Raw genomic sequence first — 22,768 nt, forward strand, 5'->3', positions numbered from 1 at the left:
ACTGCTTTTGCTGCATCCCATAGGTCTTGGATTGTCGTGTTTTCATTGTCATTTGTCTCTAGGTATTTTTTGATTTCCTCTTTAATTTCTTCAGTGATCTGTTGGTTATTTAGTAACATATTGTTTAGCCTCCATGTGTTTGTGTTCTTCCCGTTTTTTTTCCTGTAATTCATTTCTAATCTCATAGTGTTGTGGTCAGAAAAGATGCTTGATATGATTTCAATTTTCTTAAATTTACCGAGGCTTGATTTGTGACCCAGGATGTGATCTATTCTGGAGAATGTTTCGTCCGCACTTGAGAAGAAAGTGCAATCTGCTGCTTTTGGATGGAATGTCCTATAAATATCAATTAAATCTATCTGGCCTATTGTGTCATTTAAAGCTTCTGTTTCCTTATGTATTTTCATTTTGTATGATCTGTCCATTGGTGTAAGTGAGGTGTTAAAGTTCCCCACTATTACTGTGTTACTGTTGATTTCCTCTTTTATAGCTGTTAGCAGTTGCCTTATGTATTGAGGTGCTCCTATGTTGGGTGCATATATATTTATAATTGTTATATCTTCTTCTTGGATTGATCCCTTGATCATTATGTAGTGTCCTTCCTTGTTTCTTGTAACATTCTTTATTTTAAAGTCTATTTTATCTGATATGAGTATAGCTACTCCAGCTTTCTTTTGATTTCCATTTGCATGGAATATCTTTTTCCATCCCCTCACTTTCAGTCTGTATGTGTCCCTAGGTCTGAAGTGGGTCTCTTGTAGACAGCATATATACGGGTCTTGTTTTTGTATCCATTCAGCAAGCCTGTGTCTTTTGGTTGGAGCATTTAATCCATTCACGTTTAAGGTAATTATCAATATGTATGTTCCTATGACCATTTTCTTAATTGTTTTGGGTTTGTTTTTGTAGGTCCTTTTCTTCTCTTGTGTTTCCCACTTAGAGAAGTTCCTTTAGCGTTTGTTGTAGAGCTGGTTTGGTGGTGCTGAATTCTCTTAGCTTTTGCTTGTCTGTAAAGCTTTTGAATTCTCCACCGAATCTGAATGAAATCCTTGAAGGGTCGAGTATTCTTGGTTGTAGGTTCTTCCCTTTCATCACTTTATGTATATCATGCCACTCCCTTCTGGCTTGTAGAGTTTCTGCTGAGAAATCAGCTGTTAACCTTATGGGAGTTCCCTTGTGTGCTATTTGTCGTTTTTCCCTTGCTGCTTTAAATAATTTTTCTTTGTCTTTAATTTTTGCCAGTTTGATTACTATGTGTCTCGGCGTGTTTCTCCTGTATGGGACTTGCTGCGCTTCCTGGACTTGGGTGGCTATTTCCTTTCCCATGTTAGGGAAGTTTTCGACTATAATCTCTTCAAATATTTTCTCTGGTTCTTTCTCTCTCTCTTCTCCTTCTGGGACCCCTATAATGCGAATGTTGTTGCGTTTAATGTTGTCCCAGAGGCCTCTTAGGCTGTCTTCATTTCTTTTCATTCTTTTTTCTTTATTCTGTTCCGCAGCAGTGAATTCCACCATTCTGTCTTCCAGGTCACTTATCCGTTCTTTTGCCTCAGTTATTCTGCTATTGATTCCTTCTAGTGTAGTTTCCATTTCAGTTATTGTATTGTTCATCTCTGTTTGTTTGTTCTTTAATTCTTCTAGGTCTTTGTTAAACATTTCTTGCATCTTCTCGATCTTTGCCTCCATTCTTTTTCTGAGGTCCAGGATCATCTTCATTATCATTATTCTGAATTCTTTTTCTGGAAGGTTGCCTGTCTCCACTTCATGTAGTTGTTTTTCTGAGGTTTTATCCTGTTCCTTCTTCTAGTATATAGCCCTCTGGCTTTTCATCTTGTCTGTGTTTCTGTGAATGTGGTTTTTGTTCCACAGGCTGCAGGATTGTAGTTCTTCTTGCTTCTGCTGTCTGCCCTCTGGTGGATGAGGTTATCTAAGAGACTTGATGGGAGGGATTGGTGGTGGGTAGAGCTGACTGTTGCTCTGGTGGGCAGAGCTCAGTAAAACTTTAATCCACTTGACTGTTGATGGTTGGGGCTGGGTTCTCTCCCTGTTTGTTGTTTGACCTGAAGCGACCCAACACAGGAGTCTTCCTGGGCTCTTTGGTGGAGCTAATGACAGACTCTGGGAGGGCTCACGCCAAGGAGTACTTCTCAGAACTTCTGCTGCCAGTGTCCTTGTCCCCATGGTGAAACGGAGCCACCCCTGCCTCTGTAGGAGACCCTCCAACACTAGCAGGTAGGTCTGGTTCAGTCTCCCTCGGGGTCACTGCTCCTTCCACTGGGTCCCGATGTGCACACTACTTTGTGTGTGCCTCCAAGAGTGGAGTCTCTGTTCCCCTCCAGTCCTGTGGAAGTCCTGCAATCAGTTCCCACTAGGCTTCAAAGTCTGATTCTCTAGGAATTTCTCCTCCAGTTGCCTGACCCCCAGGTTGGGAAGCCTGACGTGGGGCTTAGAACCTTCACTCCAGTGGGTGGACTTCTGTGGTATAAGTGTTTGCCAGTCTGTGAGTCACCCACCCACCAGTTATGGGATTTGATTTTACTGTGATTGCGCCCCTCCTGCCGTCTTATCATGGCTTCTCCTTTGTCTTTGGATGTGGAGTACCTTTTTTCGTGAGTTCCAGTGTCTTCCTGTCGATGATTGTCCAGAAGCTAGTTGTAATTCTGGTGTTTTCGCAAGAGGGAGTGAGAGCACGTCCTTCTACTCCGCCATCTTCAAAAGTAATCCCTTCAATGCTGAAACACAATTTTTGACTTATCTCTTTACCAGGATAATAAAGTCTCTATATTTATCTTGGGTGCTGTGCACGCCAAGGTTCCAGTACCATTTTCCATCTTCCCTTCCTTCATGTGCTTTTGGACGGGTAAGATGGGGGAGGAACTACTGTCTCACGAGAGCCTTCAGGGTTTAAGGCACTGGTCATACATGTTTTTTCAAAAAATTCCTTACAGTAGTCCTCTAAGGGAGGAGTTGTATTAGTTAGGATTCTCTTAGTCGTCAGTGACAGAAATCTGATTCACGCTAGTTTAAGTGAAAAAAAAATGGGTGGGGGGGTGGAGGAGATATTTATTTTGTTCATATAACTTAAAAGTCCATGGGTAGTTCTGGCTTCAGGAATAGCAGGATCAAGGGGCTCGAAAGACCCTTTCACATTTTCTTCTTTGTCTTTTTAGTTCTTCTGTCTGCTTTTCTCTGTTATCCCAGAGAAAAGACAAATAGACCTCCTCTCTCTTTCCCAGGGACCACATCGAATCTCCCATAAGGAACTGGTGTTGGATCTGCTTTAGTTACATGTCACCTTCAGACCAATCACTTTGTTCAGAGATAGGAGGTGGATGGCTCTGATTGGCCAACCTAGGCCATGTTTGTTATAGTCAAATCTAGCCAGGGGCTAGACTCCAGGTTTTCCTACAGCTTTTTTGGGTCAATGAAAAGCTTGGTTAGCTCAGATCAGGCTGAAGGTTTTGAATCAGGGTATGTGAGAGCTGGGAAAAGATCCAGAGGTCACTGAGCCCAACCCAGCCATGGCCAGAGAAGAGAAGAGAAACATCTTGTTCTGGGTCACAGGCGATTCAGTGCTACTCCTAGTCCTTTCCTTTTCCTGTATTTACCTCCACTGGAAGGGTTACATGAACTTCTCCTGTCAGAGTAACTGAAGGATCCTTCCAGAGGTAGGGGCAAAAACTGGATCACATGCAGGTCACATCAGACCACCCCTGAGCTGGGACTCCATCCTGTCTCTCCTCCCATCTCCTCTCCCTGCCTCGCTGGGCTACACTCTGGATGGTTGAGCCCCATTTCACATGGGGCTTCGTCCTCAGGGCTTCGTCAGTCCACTGTCTCTTTTTGCATCTTTTTTTTTTCCTGGTGGAGGTAGTTCCTAGTATAGAATCTGCCCCAAACTATGAAACCAAAAAGAGAAGACATCAAAGGGGAAAGCAGTGTGACTGTCACCAAAGAGGCCCCTTGCTGGAAAGAAACGCCCATGGGAGAGAAGAGCCTGTGATGACAGTGTGTCCTGGGGGCTGGCTCACACTTGGTGTGGGCAGGAAAGAGGGGCTGCTCTGCTTGATGGTGCTACTTCCAATGTCCTAAATGCTTCTCCAGAATTTTCCCGTGAAAAGACTCTAGATGACGCCATTGCCAAATTATGAAAAATGTATCAAGGACACTGGCTTGCTTCATGGAGGTCAAAGCAAGCAATCATAATCTTGTAGCTAGAAGATGGGTGTTCATGCGAGATAATGCTGTGCTTTTTCTGATTTTGTCTGTTTTCTTTGTCTAGCTCTTCCTTGGTAAGCTGAGGAGCTTGTTTGCATTTGGTAGTTGGATTCCTCTTATGGAGCCCTGGTTATCATTTGCCCCATGGTTGTTGCATGGTCCTGAGGCAGGTTCCCTGAGCTGACCTCAGTATATGATGCATATTCAGGCAGCAGGTACCCTCCACATGTGACCATGCTTCCCTCTGCCTAGAGCCACCCATAGCTCCCTATCGTCTGCAGAAGAGAGCCCAAACTTCTTCCATGACCACACAGGTCTGGCTGACACTGCCAGCACTTTTCTCCTGTTCTTCTTAGTCATGCACTTATAGTCAAGCCACAAAATTGTTTGTGGGTCACTGGCCACTCCACCCCTTCTCAGGCTTCTGTGTATCTTCTCATACAGTTCCCTCTTTCTAGAATCACCTGCCTCCACCCACCTTCCACCTTCAAGATCCAGTTCAGATATTATCTCCACTACGTAGCTACTGTAATTCCCCCGCAGTTTTCGGGACCCCTCATATGTGCTCCTGCAGCTCCACCCTCTCTGTTATATACCTTTTAATTTGTCTTTTTATGTGTCTGTAGGGAAGAGATAATAACAAAGGGAAAAGAACTTTGCACTATGGTCTTGGTTTAAAACCTGGCTTTGCCATTTTAGCAGTACGTCTTTGCAAAATTGATCTGACTTTTGGGTGCCTCTTCTGTCTTTACTTGTAAATGGACATAATGAATTCTTCTGAAGTGTTTTGTTGAGGGTGAAAATGAACCAACCTGTGATGTGCTTTTAGCATGGTGCTTGGCACATGGTAGTTCTCAATAGCCAGTAAGGGTAGTGGTTGTTTTTATTGCAGTTATTATTGAATTGTGACATTGTAGTGATGAAAGGGAACTGAGGGGTCATTCTCATGCCTGTGAAGCCTGATTTCTGCTCCCTTGTCTGATGGTCATGCAGCTTCTCCTTGAACTCTGCCAGGTACAGGGAGTTCACTTTCCTTCTGATCTTCTGATACTTAATGCTGATTATGCAGAGGTTTGATAGTACTTAGGCTAAGTTACTCTTTGTCTATTTGGGGCACTATTTTACTTTATTTTTTTTCTTGAACCAAAGGTTTTATTTATTTATTTTTGGTTTTAGTTTTTATGCAATTTTAAAGGTTATACTCCACTTCACAGTTATTACAAAGTATTGGCTATATTCCCTGTGTTGTACAATGCATCTCTGTAGCCTATCTTACACTCAATAGTTTGCATTCCCCCTCCCCCATCCCTATATTGCCTCTCCCCACCTCTCCCCACTAGTAACCACTAGTTTTTTCTCTATATCTGTGAGTCTGCTTCTTTTTTGTTTTATTCACTAGTTTCTTGTATTTTTTTAGATTCCACATATAAGAGAGATCATACAGTATTTGTCTTTCTCGTGTGACTTATTTCACTTAGCATAGTGCCCTCCAAGTCCATCCATATTGCTGCAAATGGCAAAATTTCATTCTTTTTTATGGCTGAGTAGTATTCCATTGTGTATATGGAATATACACATCTTCTTTAGACATTCATCTGTTGATGGACACTTAGGTTGCTTCATACCTTGGTAATTGTAAATAATGCTGTTATGAACATTGGGTGCCCATATCTTCTCTTTCTTTTTTTTTGGCCATGCTGTGCAGTTTGTGGGGTCTGAGTTCCCTAACCAGGGATCAAACCCATAACTCCTGCAGTGGAAGTGCCCAGTCCTAACCACTGGACCACCAGGGAAGTTCCCATGCACGTATCTTTTCGAATTAGTGTTTTTATTTTTTTTCTGATACATAGCGAGGAGTAGAATTGCTGGGTCATATGGTAGTTCTATTTTTAGTTTTTCGAGAAATTTCCATAATGTTTTCCACAGTGGCTGCACCAATTTACATACCCACAAACAGTGTACAAAGATTCCCTTTTCTCCACATCCTCGCCAACATTTGTTATTTGTGTTCTTTTTGATGATAGCCATTCTGACAGGTGTGAGGTGATATCTCATTGTGGTTTTGATTTGAATTTCCTTCGTGACTAGTGATGTTGAGCATCTTTTCATGTGCCTGTTGGCCATCTGCATTTCCTCTTTGAAAAAATGTCAATTCAGTTTTTCTGCCCAATTTTTAATTGGGTTGTTTGTTTTTTTGATGTTGAGTTATATGAACTGTTTATATATGTTGGATATTAATCTCTTATTAGTCATATCATTTGCAAATATTTTCTCCCATTCAGTAGGCTGTCTTTTCATTTTGTCAATGGTTTCCTTTGCTGTGCAAAAGCTTTTAAGTTTGATTAGGTCCTGTTTGTTTATTTTGCTTTTTTTCCCTTTATTTTAGGAGACGGATCCAAAAAATATTTCTATAATTTATGTCAACGAGTGTTCTGCCTGTGCTTTCCTCTAGAGTTTTATAGTATCCAATCTTAAATTTAGGTCTTTAATCCATTTTGAGTTTATTTTTGTATACAGTGTTAGAGAATGTTCTAATTTCATTTTTTAACATGTAGCTGTCCAGTTTTCCCAGCACCACTTATTGATGAGACTGTCTTTTCTCCATTGTATATTCTTGCCTCCTTTGTTTAGATTAATTGACTGTTAGTTCGTGGGGTTATTTCTGGGCTCTTTATCCTGCTCCATTGATTTCTGTGTCTATTTTTGTGCCAGTACCATACTGTTTTGATTACTGTGGCTTTGTAGTACTGTGTGAAGTCAGGGAGCATGATTCCTCTAGCTCTGTTCTTCTTTCTCAAGATTTTGGCTATTCAGGGTCTTTTGTGTTTCCATACAAATTGTGAAATTTTTTGTTCTGTGAAAAATGCCATTGGTAGTTTGATAGGGATTGCATTGAATCTGTAGATTGCTTTGGGTAGTGTAGTCATTTTCACAATGTTGATTCTTCCAATCCAAGAGATTATTTTAACGACTTGTTTTGGGGATACAAGACAGAAGTATGATCCCCAAATGGAGTTTGGCATGTGGGATCTTCCCGGACTGGGGCACGAACCCGTGTCCCCTGCATCGGCAGGCAGACTCTCAACCACTGCACCACCAGGGAAGCCCATTAGTGGGATTTTGATCAAGTCAGAGAAAAGCAAATTTTGAAAGAAAAAGGAAAAGAATAGCCTTTCACTTTAAGTAAGCTAATCAGAGAAAGAGAACCAAAAATAGTCTTTAAAAATGTTTGTAAAACATGATTTTGTTTCATTTTAGAAAACTTAAAAAGTAAAGATGTATGAGAAAGTTAATAAGGATATAACTTTTCTTTATTTTAGAGCCATAGTAGTTTTTGGAGCTGGAGGAACCTTAAAGATAATCTAATTTAGACATCTTCAAATTTCTTAAGCAACAGAATATTTTACTTCAAATTAACATCTTATAAGGGATTCTAATGCCTACCTCAGATTTTAAAAGTAAAGAAAGAGATGCTCTGGTTGAATGAGGAAGTGGAGTACTTAGTTCTCAGGGTCAGGGTCCACCTCTGCCTTCTCCATATCCCATCTCTGAGTGACCAGTGCTCCCACTTCACAGATGAGAACACTGAGGCCAAAGTACTACAAAACACCACGGAATTCCTTGCTTCTCATTCAGGGTTCTTTCTAAACTACATTAGGAAGAGTTTGCCTTCTCTCCACCAACATATTACTACTTTTAGATACACCATGTTATTATGTCATATGGTCAGCTTATTTTTGATAAAGGAGGCAAGAATATCCAATGAAGAAAAGACAGCCTCTTCAATAAGTGGTGCTGGGAAAACTGGACAGCTGCATGTAAAAGAATGAAATTAGAACACTCCCTAACACCACACACAAAAATAAGCTCAAAATGGATTAAAGACCTAAATGTAAGGCCAGAAACTATCAAACTCTTAGAGGAAAACATAGGCAGAACACTCTATGACATAAATCACAGCAAGATCCTTTTTGACCCACCTCCTAGAGAAATGGAAATAAAAACAAAAATAAACAAATGGGACCTAATGAAACTTCAAAGCTTTTGCACAGCAAAGGAAACCATAAACAAGAGGAAAAGACAACCTTCAGAATGGGAGAAAATATTTGCAAACAAATCAATGGACAAAGGATTACTCTCCAAAATATACAAGCAGCTCATGTAGCTCAATATCAAGAAAACAAACAACCCAATCAAAAAATGGGCAGAAGACCCTAAATAGACATTTCTCCAAAGAAGACAAACAGATGGCCAAGAGGCACATGAAAAGCTGCTCAATATCACTAATCATTAGAGAAATGCAAATCAAAACTACAATGAGGTATCATCTCACATGGTTTAGAATGGGCATCATCAGAAAATCTACAAACAACAAATGCTGGAAAGAGTGTGGAGAAAAGGGAACCCCCCTGCACTGTTGGTGGGAATGTAAATTGATACAGCCACTATGGAGAACAGTATGGAGGTTCCTTAAAAAACTAAAACTAGAACTACCATATGACCCAGCAATCCTACTACTGGGCATATACCCTGAGAAAACCATAATTCAAAAAGAATGATGTACCACAATGTTCATTGCAGCTCTGTTTACAATTGCCAGGACATGGAAGCAACCTAAGTGTCCATCGACAGATGAATAGATAAAGAAGATGTGGCACATATATACAATGGAATATTACCCAGCCATAAAAAGAAAAAGAAATTGAGTTATTTGTAGTGGTGGATGGACCTAGAGTCTGTCATACAGAGTGAAGTAAGTCAGAAAGAGAAAAACAAATACTATATGCTAACACATATGTATGGAATCAAAAAAAAAAAAGGTTCTGAAGAACCTAGGGGCAGGACAGGAATAAAGACGCAGACGTAGAGAATGGACTTGAGGACACAGGGAGGGGGAAGGGTAAGCTGGGACGAAGTGAGAGAGTGGCATGGACATATAAATACTACCAGATATAAAATAGATAGCTAGTGGGAAGCAGCCACATAGCACAGGGAGATCAGCTTGGTGCTTTGTGACCACCTAGAGGGGTGGGATAGGGAGGCTGGGAGGGAGATGCAAGAGGGAGGAGATACGGGGATATATGTATATGTATAGCTGATTCACTTTGTTATAAAGCAGAAACTAACACACCATTGTAAAGCAATTATACTCCAATAAAGATGTTAAAAAATAAAATAACATAAAATAATCTCTTAAAGTCCAATTCCATGGAAGTCACAGTTTTGCATTGGGTGACATTGGGTTGGTAAATTGGTTTCCTCAGGTAAACAAATTTTATCGTAAGATGTTGACTGCTTAATGCTGTCTTTGCTTGAGAGTAATGCTTTAACTCACTGGAACTGTATGTGCTTCCAGAAAATCCTTAAGGACTGACTTTAATGAGATGACTTCAGCTTGTGTGGTAGGTGAGTATGTAAGTTCTTTTCAATCAAAAAGGTCTGTCATCTCACCTTCAGGCAGGTACCTTCTCCACTGCAGTGAATGGGGCTAGCCATGCCATCCTCATCACTCTCATCTCTAATTTCTGGAAAGTAAATGCCCACTTCCAAATGGATGAGCATTTAGGATTTAAACACTGCTTTAAAAATTTCTTTATCAAGGCCACTTGAATGGAACTTTACTTGAGCAATGGAGAAAAACTAGTTCTCACCTTTAAGTTTATCTGAATTTTGAGAAGCAGGCAAGTATCTGATGGATAGAATAAGAATGCTGGGAGTGTGACTGAATCATTAACTGCCAATGAGGGACAATACCATTATAGGGCAAGCTGCGTCCTGAATCTCAGGAGCCCTGAGTCCCAGGTTTGAAATGGCCGCTGGGAAGTGGGAAGTGGTGGTTGGCTGCATCTGGAAGGGAGCTTAACCACCAGTTCCTGTGATGTCTGGGCCTCAGTCAGCTTCAGCCAGGATCTTTTCTTTCTTTTCTTTTTCTGTCTTTGGTCTTTCTTTTAATCCCACCTCCCTCCTCCCCTCTTAACTGCATTACCTGGTCCCACTCTGCCTGAGCATTACACTTCATTGACATTGTGAATGACCTAGGGGGATGCAGATACTGAGTTGTAGCTTCTTGGAGCTGAAACTCCTCTCCAGTGTCAACATCTGCCCAGGGACCCTTTGAGGAGTCTGTCATGAATCAGTGGAAACTCCAACTTCCTTACTTTTGTTTATATTTTCCTTTCTTCACACCATTTTGGGGGGAGAGAGACAGACAGAGAGAGAGAGAGGACAGAGAGAGAGAGAGAGAGAGAGAGAGAGAGAGGGAGGGAGGGAGGGAGGGAGGGAGGGAGGGAGGGAGAGAGAGAGAGGTGACTCCCATTAGCAAGAACATATCGGGACTTTCTAAGTGTGATGTGTGGTTACTTTAGTCCCTGTCAATTGCTTTAATATTTCAAAATGGAACCGCCTCTGTGGCGGGCGTGGAAGTGAGCGCTGTGAATGAAAGCTCCAAGCACAAACTCCGCGGAACCTCGCCGGGGCTGTTTGCCCCACCGGCCCGCTGGGAGGACACGGACCTCGGTTCCCTGGGATTTCCGCGAGCGGTGCCGTGCTATTCATTTTGTGCGGGCTTCGGGAGTCATCGGCGCTCCGGGGCTGGGGGCCCTGCGCTACGGCGGGCCGCCCTGGCGCGCGCGGGTCTCCGGGTGCGGGGCTGGAGCCCGGCAAGCGTGTGCCCTGCCGCCGGCGGTGCCCGGCGCGCCCCTCTCTCCGCGCCCGCGGGTGCTAGACCAGACGCCGGTCCCGGCGCGCTCGCAGACGACTCTTCTCAGTTGTCAGTTTTCTCGCTTGTCAGCAGAGCTGCTGGTAAGTGACAGAAAACAGAGAGGGGGCGGGACGGCAGCGTGGCTGGGGAGAAAGCGACCGGGAGGGGGAGCCGCGGGGCGCCCCAGGGCAGGGGGCGCGGGTGGAGCCTGGGTGCACGGCCTCCGGGTCGGACCGCCTAGCCCCGGACCGCCCAGCCCCGCGTCGGCTCCCCCTAGGCTCACCCGCCTCCTCGGTCTCCCCTTCTCACTTTCTCCCTCCTCGCCGCCTCTCCTCCTCACTCGGTCCTCCCTTTCCCCCCCTGCAGTCCTTCAGCTGCCAAACTGTTCGCTTCCTTGGCTTTGTTTGAGAAAAAAAAAAGAACCCGAACAGGTCTGAGGTGTTTTCTCCTAAATCAGGAGCACAATTCCTACCCTTGGCATTAGCCCAGGAGCATGGCTGGTTCCCGCAGCTGCCTCCGGGGAGCACCTGGGTCCGGGGTCGCCGGCCCTCCGGGCCCGCCTTAAGCCATGATTTGGGGGTCGCAGAAGGGGGAGCGCACGCAGAAAGTGACAGGCAGACGCGCTCGCCACCTGACTGGGGCTCGAGGGCAGGGCTGGGCAAAGAGGCGGGAGAGGAGAGCCCAAAGTCTCTCAGCCTCACTCCCAGTGATAACCTGCAGCTATGGAGTCGCCAACCAAGGAGATTGAAGAATTTGAGAGCAACTCTCTGAAATACCTGCAACCAGAACAGATCGAGAAAATCTGGCTTCGGCTCCGAGGGCTGTAAGTAGATCTGTTTACTTCTTTCGCCCTATTTCCCTCTCATCAGTATTTTACTACACAGCCACAGTCACGACTGCTCACCCCAATTCCTGCATGACCCTTCAAAATACAACGCTAGAAGTTCCACAACCGCTTCTCTGTTAATTACAGTCACTGCTACCTTCCTTTCAATAGCGAGACTTGTCTTTCTGAGTGCTTCGGAATGCCTTGCTGTTTCCAAGTCATGCTTTCTTTGGGGAAGAGGAGATGTCCTTAGATTTCAGTTATAGTAGCTCAGTATTCATGGAGATATTTCTGTTTGTTTGTTTGTTTGTCGGGGAGAAAAGTTTGGGGACTCAGGTCACAGACTTTTAATCAAAGGAAGAGTTATTCTCTGCAGAATGCTTGCAGACACCTTGGCAGGTGGTCCAAGAACTTAACCAACAGTTCAAATTCAGCATGTATTCTGCCTGTTAGATTTTCCTCTCCCTCTCCCTAGCCTACTTCAACTTCTGATATTTTCTTAGGATTCTTTCTAGCAGGAAAAGAGTTACTGAAAGGAAGGACTATTTTTGGAGAAAGTAGGGTTCAGAACCAATATTGGAGTTTCCTAGTAATATTTGAACAGTGAAATAGGGCGTTTGCTTTCAATACAGTGACCAGAATTCTAGTTGGACTGGTGAACAGAGATCTCTGAATTTCATCCACTTCATTGGGTGCTGTCTGTTTTTGGGTACTGAGGAGAGGTGACCTGAAAATATGTGTTATTTTCTGTGAAAAGATTTCATAAACAATGAACTGCTGGTTATCCCAGTCAGGAAGCTGTAGTGACAGCTGTATGGTTACAGCTTGCTCCTCAGTTGACCAGGCAGGTCCCAAAGATACCTTCCATAACCACCAGATACTCATTTCCCAGATATTTGGCATCAAATATCTAGTGCAGATAAAAAAAAAAAATAGGTTATCTCCAAGTATATTCTCCAGACCTTCTGTTCCTACCAAGGGCAGTGATGGGAAAACCAGCTCCTTGGCAGTTTGTTTTGCTGCAGTTATTGTTTTTGAAAGCACACACACACACACACACACACACACACACACACACACCCCAAAACAAGTCAGAAGGGCACTGATCTAAGTTATCTTTATCTTGGGGGAGACCACATTCCAACCAGGATATTCACAGTTTCTAAAGGGAAGCAATAAGGTAGGTGTTTCTTCAAGGTATCCCCATTTAAAGTGCAATTTATAAAAGCCCTTCCATCAATAATCAAAGTGAGTTTCATTGCCATTGATCTAAATGTGAAACCATGCCAAATAATATGATTTTGGGGTTGTCTGGCTGCTGCAAGCAGAGGCTGTAAACTTATTTGGAAATCTTGTCTTTCTGGCTGGCAGGCTCTTCCAACAGTTGAGATGCACGCAATGCAGCACCTCTTTCAGAGAGGTGTTTACAATAAGCTCATGTTATATGTGATGAACACTCCATGTGATCATATTGTGGTGCACACAGAAAGTTTGTTGCGTCCACAAAATCTGGGTCCAAAATATACAATGTCAAAGTGTTGTCAGGCTGGTCTCCTTGACATCCCGGCTGGAGGGACTCATGTGCACACACTCAGGAACAGCTTCTCTCAGGCTGCTTTACAATTCCAACCAACTCCACAGAGCAACTCAGGCTGGGGAAGAGTGTTTGGGCAAATCAGCCAGGTTGAGGTGGGAAACTTGTGTGAAAAAGCATTCAGAGCTTACAACGCACTGTCTTGTAGCTTCCTCTGTTTCATCTGTTAGGCTTCTCTCCCCAAATTGTTGTCTGCATTTTTGTTTTCAAGTCTCTTGTGTTTACCTAGCACCCTGTACCTTTGAACATAAAAGGTGTGGGTTGATTCTTTTCCAAATGTGTGTTTTTGAATCCTTCTCTTTTTACCCTTCCTACTGAAACACCCTGCCCAACAGCAGTCCCAGGAGATCTGTAGCTTCACTTTCTGATTTGAAAAAGGACATGTTACTATTGTTACGACATTTTTTTTTTTTTTTACTACTGTTATGGTTCTTACTACCACTTTTTTTTTTTTTTTTTAACAAAACAGTAGTGCTGTAATAAGTAGCTAAAGATTCCGGAAACCAAAGCGCATGCTTTTTTATACAACTTGGAGTAACACTTTTGCAGTTAACAAAATAGAAACCTTAGGAGATGGAAGGGTGTGTGTCCCTTTGCTCCCACAGTGGATTAACAGTAAGAGAAAGGAAGCTGTTCTTTCAACATTTTAGAAAAACTCAATAACCAAAATTGAATTTTCATACCAATTTATTACCATGACACCTGTATAGAAGGGGCTTTACAGGTGACCACAGATAGTCAGGAATTTGGTTCACCTTGTTTGAGAGCCATCTAAGTTTCAGGACTTGGTCATCTCATGCCTGGACTATTTAGTGGTATTGTCAGTATCTCGCCTACTTAATCTATCCTTGAATTTTTCATCTCCTCCAGTAGAATGTCAGTTCCTTAGGACAGACACTTCGTGTGTCTTGCTCACTGCTGTACCTCCAGTGCCTAGAACAGGGTTTGGCACATAGTAGATGCTCAATGAATAGGTGATGAAGGAAGCATAAAGACCCAAAGATGAACTTTTCAGTATTCAAAATGAAGGTAAATGTGTATCTGGGTCAGCTTACAGGCCACGTGGTACTATCAACACAATATTCCATGAACTAGATGGGAGGTGGATTTAATTAACATCATTACCCAGGTTGGGCACAGGAATCTAAACTGAGGTGGCAACTGGGCAAAATGTGGCAAAGCCACGACCCAGGGCAGGATCCCACTCTTAGGTTTACCCAGGTTCTCTCTTTTCCTCCCCTTTTCTGCACTTGCCTGGAGTGGTCTTTACCAGCAGCAAGAGGATCGTTGCCAAGAATCTATAGTGTGGAGAATATAGGGGATGGTCCTCTCTATATTACAAGCCCCACACATCCCCCTTTCCACGCTTTCCTTTTTTCTCTAGCACATTTCACTGTCTTAATACTATATATTTAATTTATTTATTATGCTTATTGTCTGTTTCCTCCAATTAAAATAGAAGTTCCTTGAGGAAGGAGCCTCTTTTTTTGTGTTTCCATTTCCTCCCTTGTCCCCCAAGTGCTGTTGTCCTTACTCTATCCTCTGTAGGAGTGGGTGGAATTGTTAAGAGCCCCTCCCAATGCCTGTTTTGTTAGGGAATCTTCCAGCAGGGAAAACATGACGACTGCACTTGCTTCCTCTGATGTTGAGGGGGAGCCTCACGGCTGTATGGTTTTGACTCATAACTTGTACCCTGGGTCCTGACCAAGAGTTTTTCCTGTTATATGATGACAAAAGGGTGCTTCTATATATATATTTTTTTTTTTAATTGAGAGCAAGAGAACAGGTTCCACTTATTTCTTGGCATTTATTGTCACAATTGTAATTGAGCTTTTGTATATCTGTTTTGCCCAACTATGAGGTAATCAGTACAATAAGATTTATGCTTTTATAACACTCTATGAAGATGCTTTTTTTACATGATCTAAAATAGTATTATGAACATAAACGGAGATATGGTTTATTATGTTTATTGTCTGTTTCCTCCAACTAAAATATAAGTTCCATGAGGACATAGTTTTTTTTTTTTTTTTGATCTGTTTTGGTTACTGGAGTATCCCCAGGTGTATGGTTATTAGGGTCACAGACTGGGATTATTGTTTCTGTCTATTCACCAAGCTTTCCCATCCCCCTTATTATGGCAGTAGACCCTCCCCCCTGCCCCCCAGCCCTCCATGGGCTCAAGATCCAGGATTGGCCAATCACAGAATTTCACCATTCTGGCAACAGTGGTTGGTCTCAAGTGTGGCACAGAACCCAAGCAGAAGCAGTAGAGTCCTCCACTGAGATTTTCTGTTGGCTGGGGGAGAGTGCTGCTTTCTCTTCTGGGTTTTCCTGGTGGCTGCTGCTGGCTCCATTTCTTGCTGCGTGGAGCAGAGCTTTCAGTGACAGGAGACAGGCCAGAACTTACAGAGGAGCAGAGGGGAGAAGATGGAGTGGAAGTCCCTGGGTCTGCTCCCACAAGCCCCAGTCCCTGCAGTTGTTTCTCTGATTCTGTCTGCTGTCCCAGCTACGCGAATCCGTCAGGCTGTGTTCCTGCATAGGCTACTTCGAGTCTGGTGTCTCTGAAAGTCTTCACTAATACCCCCACTCAAGTACAGAGAACTTAAGTGACTTTTCCAAAGTATACATCAAAGGCGGGGGGGAATCCAGAGGCCAAGAAGCCTGGATCTTTGGTTTTGTATTTCTTATTTAATAAAGACTTCTCACTCTGTACTTTCTTTCTACTCTGTACTTTCTTTCTACTCATCTGAAATTTTTCATAGGGCCATCAGTGTTCAGGCAACAGAAGTTTAGTCAGTTAACATTTGCTCAGTGTCTGTTATGTGCCAGGCACTTTGATAAACTCTGTGCAGAAGTAGATAATCCATAAGGCTGTAAGATATAAGGCTGTAGCTAAAGAGAACAACACAGGGAAGTCAACACAGGGAAGTCAACACAGGGAAGTGTTGACTGTAGTTACAGAGGACACACGGGGAGCCACCTCTGCCTGGGAGGGCCAGAGAAGGTGTGAGCAGTGAGCTGCAGACTTACTCGGAGCAGAGTCCTTAGAGTCACAAGGAAGAAACTTGCACAGATTTCTTTCATTCATGTCAGCCTTCGGCAGAGATGTGAGGAAAACAGGGAGTCATCCAGTCAGCACAGAGTACATCAGCTCAGAATTCTGAGCTGTTTTTATGGACAACTGGAAAAGCTGTGTCTACTTAACTAGGAATATAGCCTGAGTCTCAGTGCCCTTCCCTATGCTCACCTCTTACCGGTAATCCCAAAAGAGAGGGTGTGGTTGGGTCTAGCTGCTGTCATTCAACATGGAGCTATTGGACAGAAATCTCCCAGGTCACCTCAGAAGCAGTTGGCCCCTACATTGGTCCCTGGTCCATCAGCTGTACAGGTAACAGGGTTACCTTCTCTGACAAACCCATCCCCAGAGGTCTTAGATATTCTCCTTAAAAGGTAGTTGTGAGGTATCCTCTTGCAGCTCATCTAGTGCAATATTGAGGGATAGATAAAGCTAGTGAATGGAGGTAACAGTGTACAAAGGTACAGAGGTATGGGAGACATTGACACATCAAGGAGGAATGAGAGATAAAGTTGGAAGAAAGGCATGGGCCAGGTAGTGATACATGGAATTTTAAAAAATTTACTTTTTGTTTTATTCAAAACTATACATGCTCATAGTTTAAGGAGGCAGGTCTTCGACCACGTTACACACACACATACAAATGTGTTCCAGACACTCTCCATTGATCCTTCAGGGAATCTTTTTTTGAATGCATGTAATTTTAAGGAGTTTACACTTTATCCCTTAAGTTCTAAGGCATTGTTAAAAGACTAAGCTAGAGAGTAACACAATGAGATTTGAATTTTAGGATGGCTATTCTGGAAGAAGTATGGAGGACAGATTGGAGATGAGACTTGAGGCCTGGAGATCAGTTGGAGAAGATTCTTCAATGTGGTAGTACCACTGAGGAGGAAAAAATAAGGGGCACAGTTGACATTAGAATGGAGCAGACAGAAAGAGAGAAGGAGAAGTTGTCTTCCAAGCTTGTTTTGTCTCGGATGTATTAGTGAGTTTGGTGCCATTTGCCTTGTTAGAGACCACGGAGAGAAGTGCAGGCTTGGATACAGCAGAATGATAAATTTGGGTTTAGACATGCTGGACTGGAGCAGCCTCTGGAAGGTTCAAGTAGCTGGTGGTGATAGCAGCCTGGAACTATGGAGAGACCTTTGGCCTAAGAGCCTCGGGTCTGAGAGTCATGGTTCTGAGTTAAAGCCTTGTGAACAGATGACCCAGGGAAGAGGGGCTTCACCTGAATCTCACTAATAAAGCAATTCCAAAAGAATAATTTTTAAAAATTGATGTTTATTTCCCCCAGATTACATATTTTAGGGTGTTAATTGGGCCTTCCACTCTCCCGTTTAATTGCAAATGTCAGATGGTTCAGCATAATTTTATTGGGCTCTTATTATATACCAGATATTAGGAGCTTCAGAAGAGAAATGAAAGTATCAGGAGAAAAGCCCTGCTATCAGGAAACTTAGAGTCTAGTTAGGGAGACAAGATAATTCTTTATAGAAGTGAAAAGTTATAAAACAACAATAAAAGTATGGGCAATAATTAATTGCTAGGTAAATGACATTGACACAATGCCCTAGGATTTAGAGAAGGAAGACGTTTGTGTTTGAGGGATTGTTTTCGAGTCTTTCTTTTCCTAATAAAGGCCAGTTAAGTCTCCCTGAATTATGTTCTTAATGTATATTGAAGGGGAGAAAGAGGTGAATATCAAAAAGGGTTAAGTAGATTCTTATATTTAGAATGAAATTTTCTTTACTTGAATACTAATGTCATATATTAGTACATCATCACTTGCTTATCAGAATTTGGTTGTGCTAATTTATTAGCTAATTACAACTCAGTATTTAGCAGCCGTTTATTATTTTGGCTAAGCTTTACAGCCTCTGTCGGTAAGCAGCCCTAAGCAAAGAGATTTCTTCATTTCTAGCTCCATTTTCCGTCTTTAATTTTCTTTGGTTCATAGAAAACTACTTTCCTTGGTTCCAGTTTCCCCGTATGGAGGGAAAGTGCTCACATGACCCACCTCATAGATTTTTGAGAGATGACAAGAAAAGTAATGATTAAATGTGAGACACGTAATGTAGTCTGTAACAGCTTTGAGAATGACCATCACAATTTCCCATTAGTAATACGAATGAATTCTACAACAAATAAAATACTCTATTTCTGGAGAACGTATACTGAATCCATGCAAAGTGCTATATTCTTCAGGCTTATTGGAATGTACTCTTTATTTAAAGACCTTTTGACAGCTCTTATTAAATAAAATAAACGAGTATAAGAAAAATCTAGATGTTCCTAGGTTGTGAAATTATGAAAAATCTTAAGAGAATAATTCAGTCAAGAAGACATCATTCATAACTATAGGTGATGAGTTTTATTTATAAATTTGAATGAATACACACTCATCTATATGCAGGAATCTCATCTATCACTCATTCATTCAGCAAACATTTCTTTAGCACTTACCATGTGGCAGGCACTATGCTAGGCACCAGGGATACAGTGGGAAACAAGACAAATGTCCCCTCCTTTAGGGAGCATTCAGTCTACAGGTAGAGGCAAATGTTAAACATCTAATTCCCCAAATAGATATTTACTGTGATGAGTGCCGCAAAGAAGTACAGGGTGCTGTGGAAACATATAAGAGGGGGCCCACACCAGGTCTAAGAATCAGGGAAGCCTTCTCTGAAGAAGTGAGATTTAAGCTGAGATACGAAGAATAAGTAGGTGTTAGTTAAGAGTTGAGGAAGAGTGTTCTGAGGTATCCAAGGCCTGGGAAAATAGCAGGTGCAAAGAGCCAAAGGGACATGACGCCTCCGAGAAGACAAAAGAAGGCCAAGTGGCGGCAGCAAAAGCAGTGTGGAGACAGGAGGCTCAAGGCACAGCTGGAGAAAGGGGCAGATCTTGCCTTTTCTTTTAGACCAGGGAGCCTTAGCAATGGGAAACCACTGTAGGTCTGTGGGGATGGATTTGAGAGATTTTTAGGAGATAGACTCAACGGGATTTGGACTTGGCATGTGAGGGAGAATTGTGGAATTTAGAATAACTCCCAGGTTTTTAGCTTGAATCCACAGGTACTATTTACTTAGATCGGGATCACTGAGGGGGGATCAAGTTTGCAAGTTTGGTTGTGTGTGGCAGCAGAATGAATGCGGAGTAGAAATCATGAGCTCAGTTTTGGACATACTGAATATGAGAGGCCTATAAGACGCCCCTGAGGAGACATGAGCAGTTGGATAAGAAGGCCTGGAGATTTAAGGAAAGGTCTGTGTTGGAGATGTAAGGTACAGCCCAACAAATTAAGAAGAAAAAATTATATATATATATATAATAATGATATAATACATATTGTAAATAATATATATATAATGTGTATAAATATGTATATGTGAATATGTGTATTCATGTATGTGTCTGAATGATGCTAAATTAATATTCCTATAAAGTTTACAAGTAGAGAGAACATAGTTTAGTGTGACCTCTCTAAATAGTCTGACAGAAGATGCCAGAAGACGATGAGTTTATATATGCTTTCTCATTGGCATTTACTTGTTCAACATTTGGGAAAGACCAGCTAGTAGTCAATCTACATGGCTTTGCTTGGAACACTTGTACTGACTGCTTGGTGTCAAGTCCACCACAACATGGGTTTGGAGCAAAGACAGAAACCTGAGCGCTAGGCAGGGTCATTTCCAGTATTCCAGATGCAGAAAGAGACCATGACCCAAGAAGCTAAATGGAATGAGGCCCTCATCACGGACCTTGTGGGGACTGTCAGGCGTGAGCCAGGCAGTGAGACTCGGAGCTTGGAGCCCAGCCTCCTGCAGAAGGGTCTGGTGCAGCTTGGCTGGGTGGAGGCTCCCTAGACCCTGCAGGAGGCTGTCCTGTTGTCTAGGCTCGTCCAGTGGGCGCCGCCTCATGCTGCTGCTCCCAAGGTGTCCTACGTGCACACACCGGGCCTCTGTCTCTCGGGGCATCCACAGTTCTGCCATAGTGCCCACCCTCCACATCAGCTCTGCCTCATTCATGGCCTTTTCCCCGGAAGCTCTTTAAGGCCTTCCAAAAATGGACCTTCCTCCCTTCTTTTCCACTCCCTTCCAAAGACCTGTTGCAGGGACCCAATATTCAATATTCTGCCAAAATATAGCTTTCCTTTCCCTTAAGGCCAGTAGAAGAGTGAGAAGCAACGTGAGGATGTATTTTGACTGAAAGTCACTATTACGCATCCAAAGACCATTAAATTCTGTTTATCTAGATTCTAAACAACCAAAATTCTTAAATAAGCAAGACTTTTCCTACACTCTAGAGACATGAAGTAAATCTGGTAGTGAAAGATTAGTCTTTGAAAGCTACTTCCAGGTGTGTTTTTAGGAGTAGTTCAAATTCAGATTAATATCCCACCCCTTTTTTTTTCTCTACGTCTCTGAGTCTTGTCTGAGGATGACTCTAAGGGGTCTTACAATATCTTTAAATTAACCCCCCAAAGTATTTTATATTTCGTATACTACTCTAGGTTGTTACTTGGAACCCTGTCTCCTAACTATGAGAAACTATAAACACTTTCATGAACAGGGTCCTGCATAGCTCATTTGTGAAAGATAAGGATGAATTATTGTAAGTCAAGCTTCAAAAATGTTTAGAACTGCCATTCTGTCTATCAAACTACTAACTGAAATTAGTCATGGTTAAACAAATGAAAGAATGGTTCAAAGCACCCATTTGTGGGAGTCTTTGATACTTTCAGTGAGGATAACTGTAGCTGAGGAGAATCTGGTTCAAATGCTCAACTGATTCAGTTGACAGTGGCGCTCAAAATGGTCCCTAGGAGTGCATCTGCTAGCTGAGTGGGTTGGTCTTTTTTTCTGTATTTTGGGGATCGGCCTTACTTTTGCCATATTTAAATTGTTGAAATGTACAGAGCCTATGTCCAGAGAAGAGCCTTCTATAGATGATTCTATTGTGAGAGAAGATTTGAGAGGAAATAGGAAGGACATCTGCTTTCAAGGAGCTGTTGTATTGACTGACATTCACCTGGAATTGTAAATGGCCAATAGCTGCTTTCTGCCGGGAGTAGGTTTTGATAACAAGTTGGGAGGAAAGGTGGAGGAGAGAAGGAAGGAGTTACTACTTGGGGAGATAGGAAAGCCTTAAAAACATTAGACTGGTCACTGAAGTTAAACTTGGCAGAAGATACAGTTTTTGTTCTGGCTAAATCTACATGGGGAAAACGGAGTAGAGAATTCAAGCATCTCTCTGGATAATTCAATTAAAAACCTGCCCCTCCCCTAATTACAGGGATATCTGTGAAGAGTGAGGTTTTGTCTCAGTCCTTTGGATTTATCTCCACTCTGGCAGTGTTGTCACAGATATTAAGAAATATTTTTGTTTTCAGCCTTTCTCATTGATGTTTATCGAAACCGGAGATAGGCTCCCAGGAAGTAGGTCACAAAGATCTCTTCCATTCCCATCCACACTGTTTTATTGTACTTAGAACACTGCAAGTGGTTGTAAATATGTGAATGGAGGGGTAGATCATTTATGCAAGAAAGGTACTACTTAGACTCCTACAAGCATGACATTTACTTTGTTTTCTTTAACAACCTTTCCAGTATATTTTCATTGGTGCCACTGATTAGCTCACTGCCCAGCTTTAAGCAGTAGATTTTAAGCTAGAAGGAAATGGTCCTTGGTTTGCTCAAAAATAATGCTTTTCAGAGGAAGATTTCAGCTTTTTTGGGGAGGGGTCCTATTTTGGGGCCTGTTAGACAGTAATCTGAGTGCTGGAATTTTTAACCCAGGCCCAGGAGAGAAACAAGCATGAACAGGAGATTTGGATTTTTGTGACTGGCCAGCTGTCTGCAGCTAGAAGAGGGGTCTGGGGAGGGGGAGCAATGAAGACGCAGCCCTGTTGGGAAAGTGGGCGCAACCGGCGCGGGGTGGATTGACTGTGAGTTGGTGCCGGTCCAGGTGGGGCTTCCTGTGGGGTTGTTTAGTTTGAACTAAACCTTCTCCTCAAGGATTTCTCCTGTTTCCACTGCCCAGCCGGCCTTAGATAGAAACACATTTGCTTCCAGAAGTGAGTTAAACATTGATCATCTTATTTACAGCTGTGTTTCGGATTAGCATTCTCTCATGTTTCTGATTTACCAATGCTCAACCCCAAACCACACTCTCGAAGGCTTCCTTCATTTGAATTTGATCTCATCACTTTGGGTTAAACATATTGGAATTTTGTACTTTGGGAGTTGCTGTCCCCAAACATGATCTTCCTTTTCTAAGAGCCCTAAATGAAAGGGTGGGAATATGTAGGACAATTTTCCCCAATAGACAACCTGGCAGAAAAATTCTCTA

General features: G+C 42.6%; 1 protein-coding gene across 2 annotated transcripts in view; it reads left to right on the plus strand.

The window, feature by feature from the left end:
- Window positions 1-22,768, plus strand: part of PDE1C (phosphodiesterase 1C) — a gene marked incomplete at both ends in the record, with an annotated part of 550,586 nt that overhangs the window by 271,634 nt on the left and 256,184 nt on the right. The window contains one exon of one of the 2 annotated variants that reach the window (XM_082661640.1): window positions 11,265-11,741. The exons of the other annotated variant lie outside the window; for it this stretch is intronic. Coding sequence (XP_082517766.1) covers window positions 11,641-11,741 — 101 coding nt within the window. Of the gene's footprint in view, window positions 1-11,264; window positions 11,742-22,768 lie in introns of those variants that run through there. 2 annotated transcript variants of the gene reach the window in all.

Source organism: Grampus griseus (assembly GCF_964374135.1).
Source record: "Grampus griseus genome assembly, chromosome: 9".
NCBI lineage: Eukaryota > Metazoa > Chordata > Mammalia > Artiodactyla > Delphinidae > Grampus > Grampus griseus.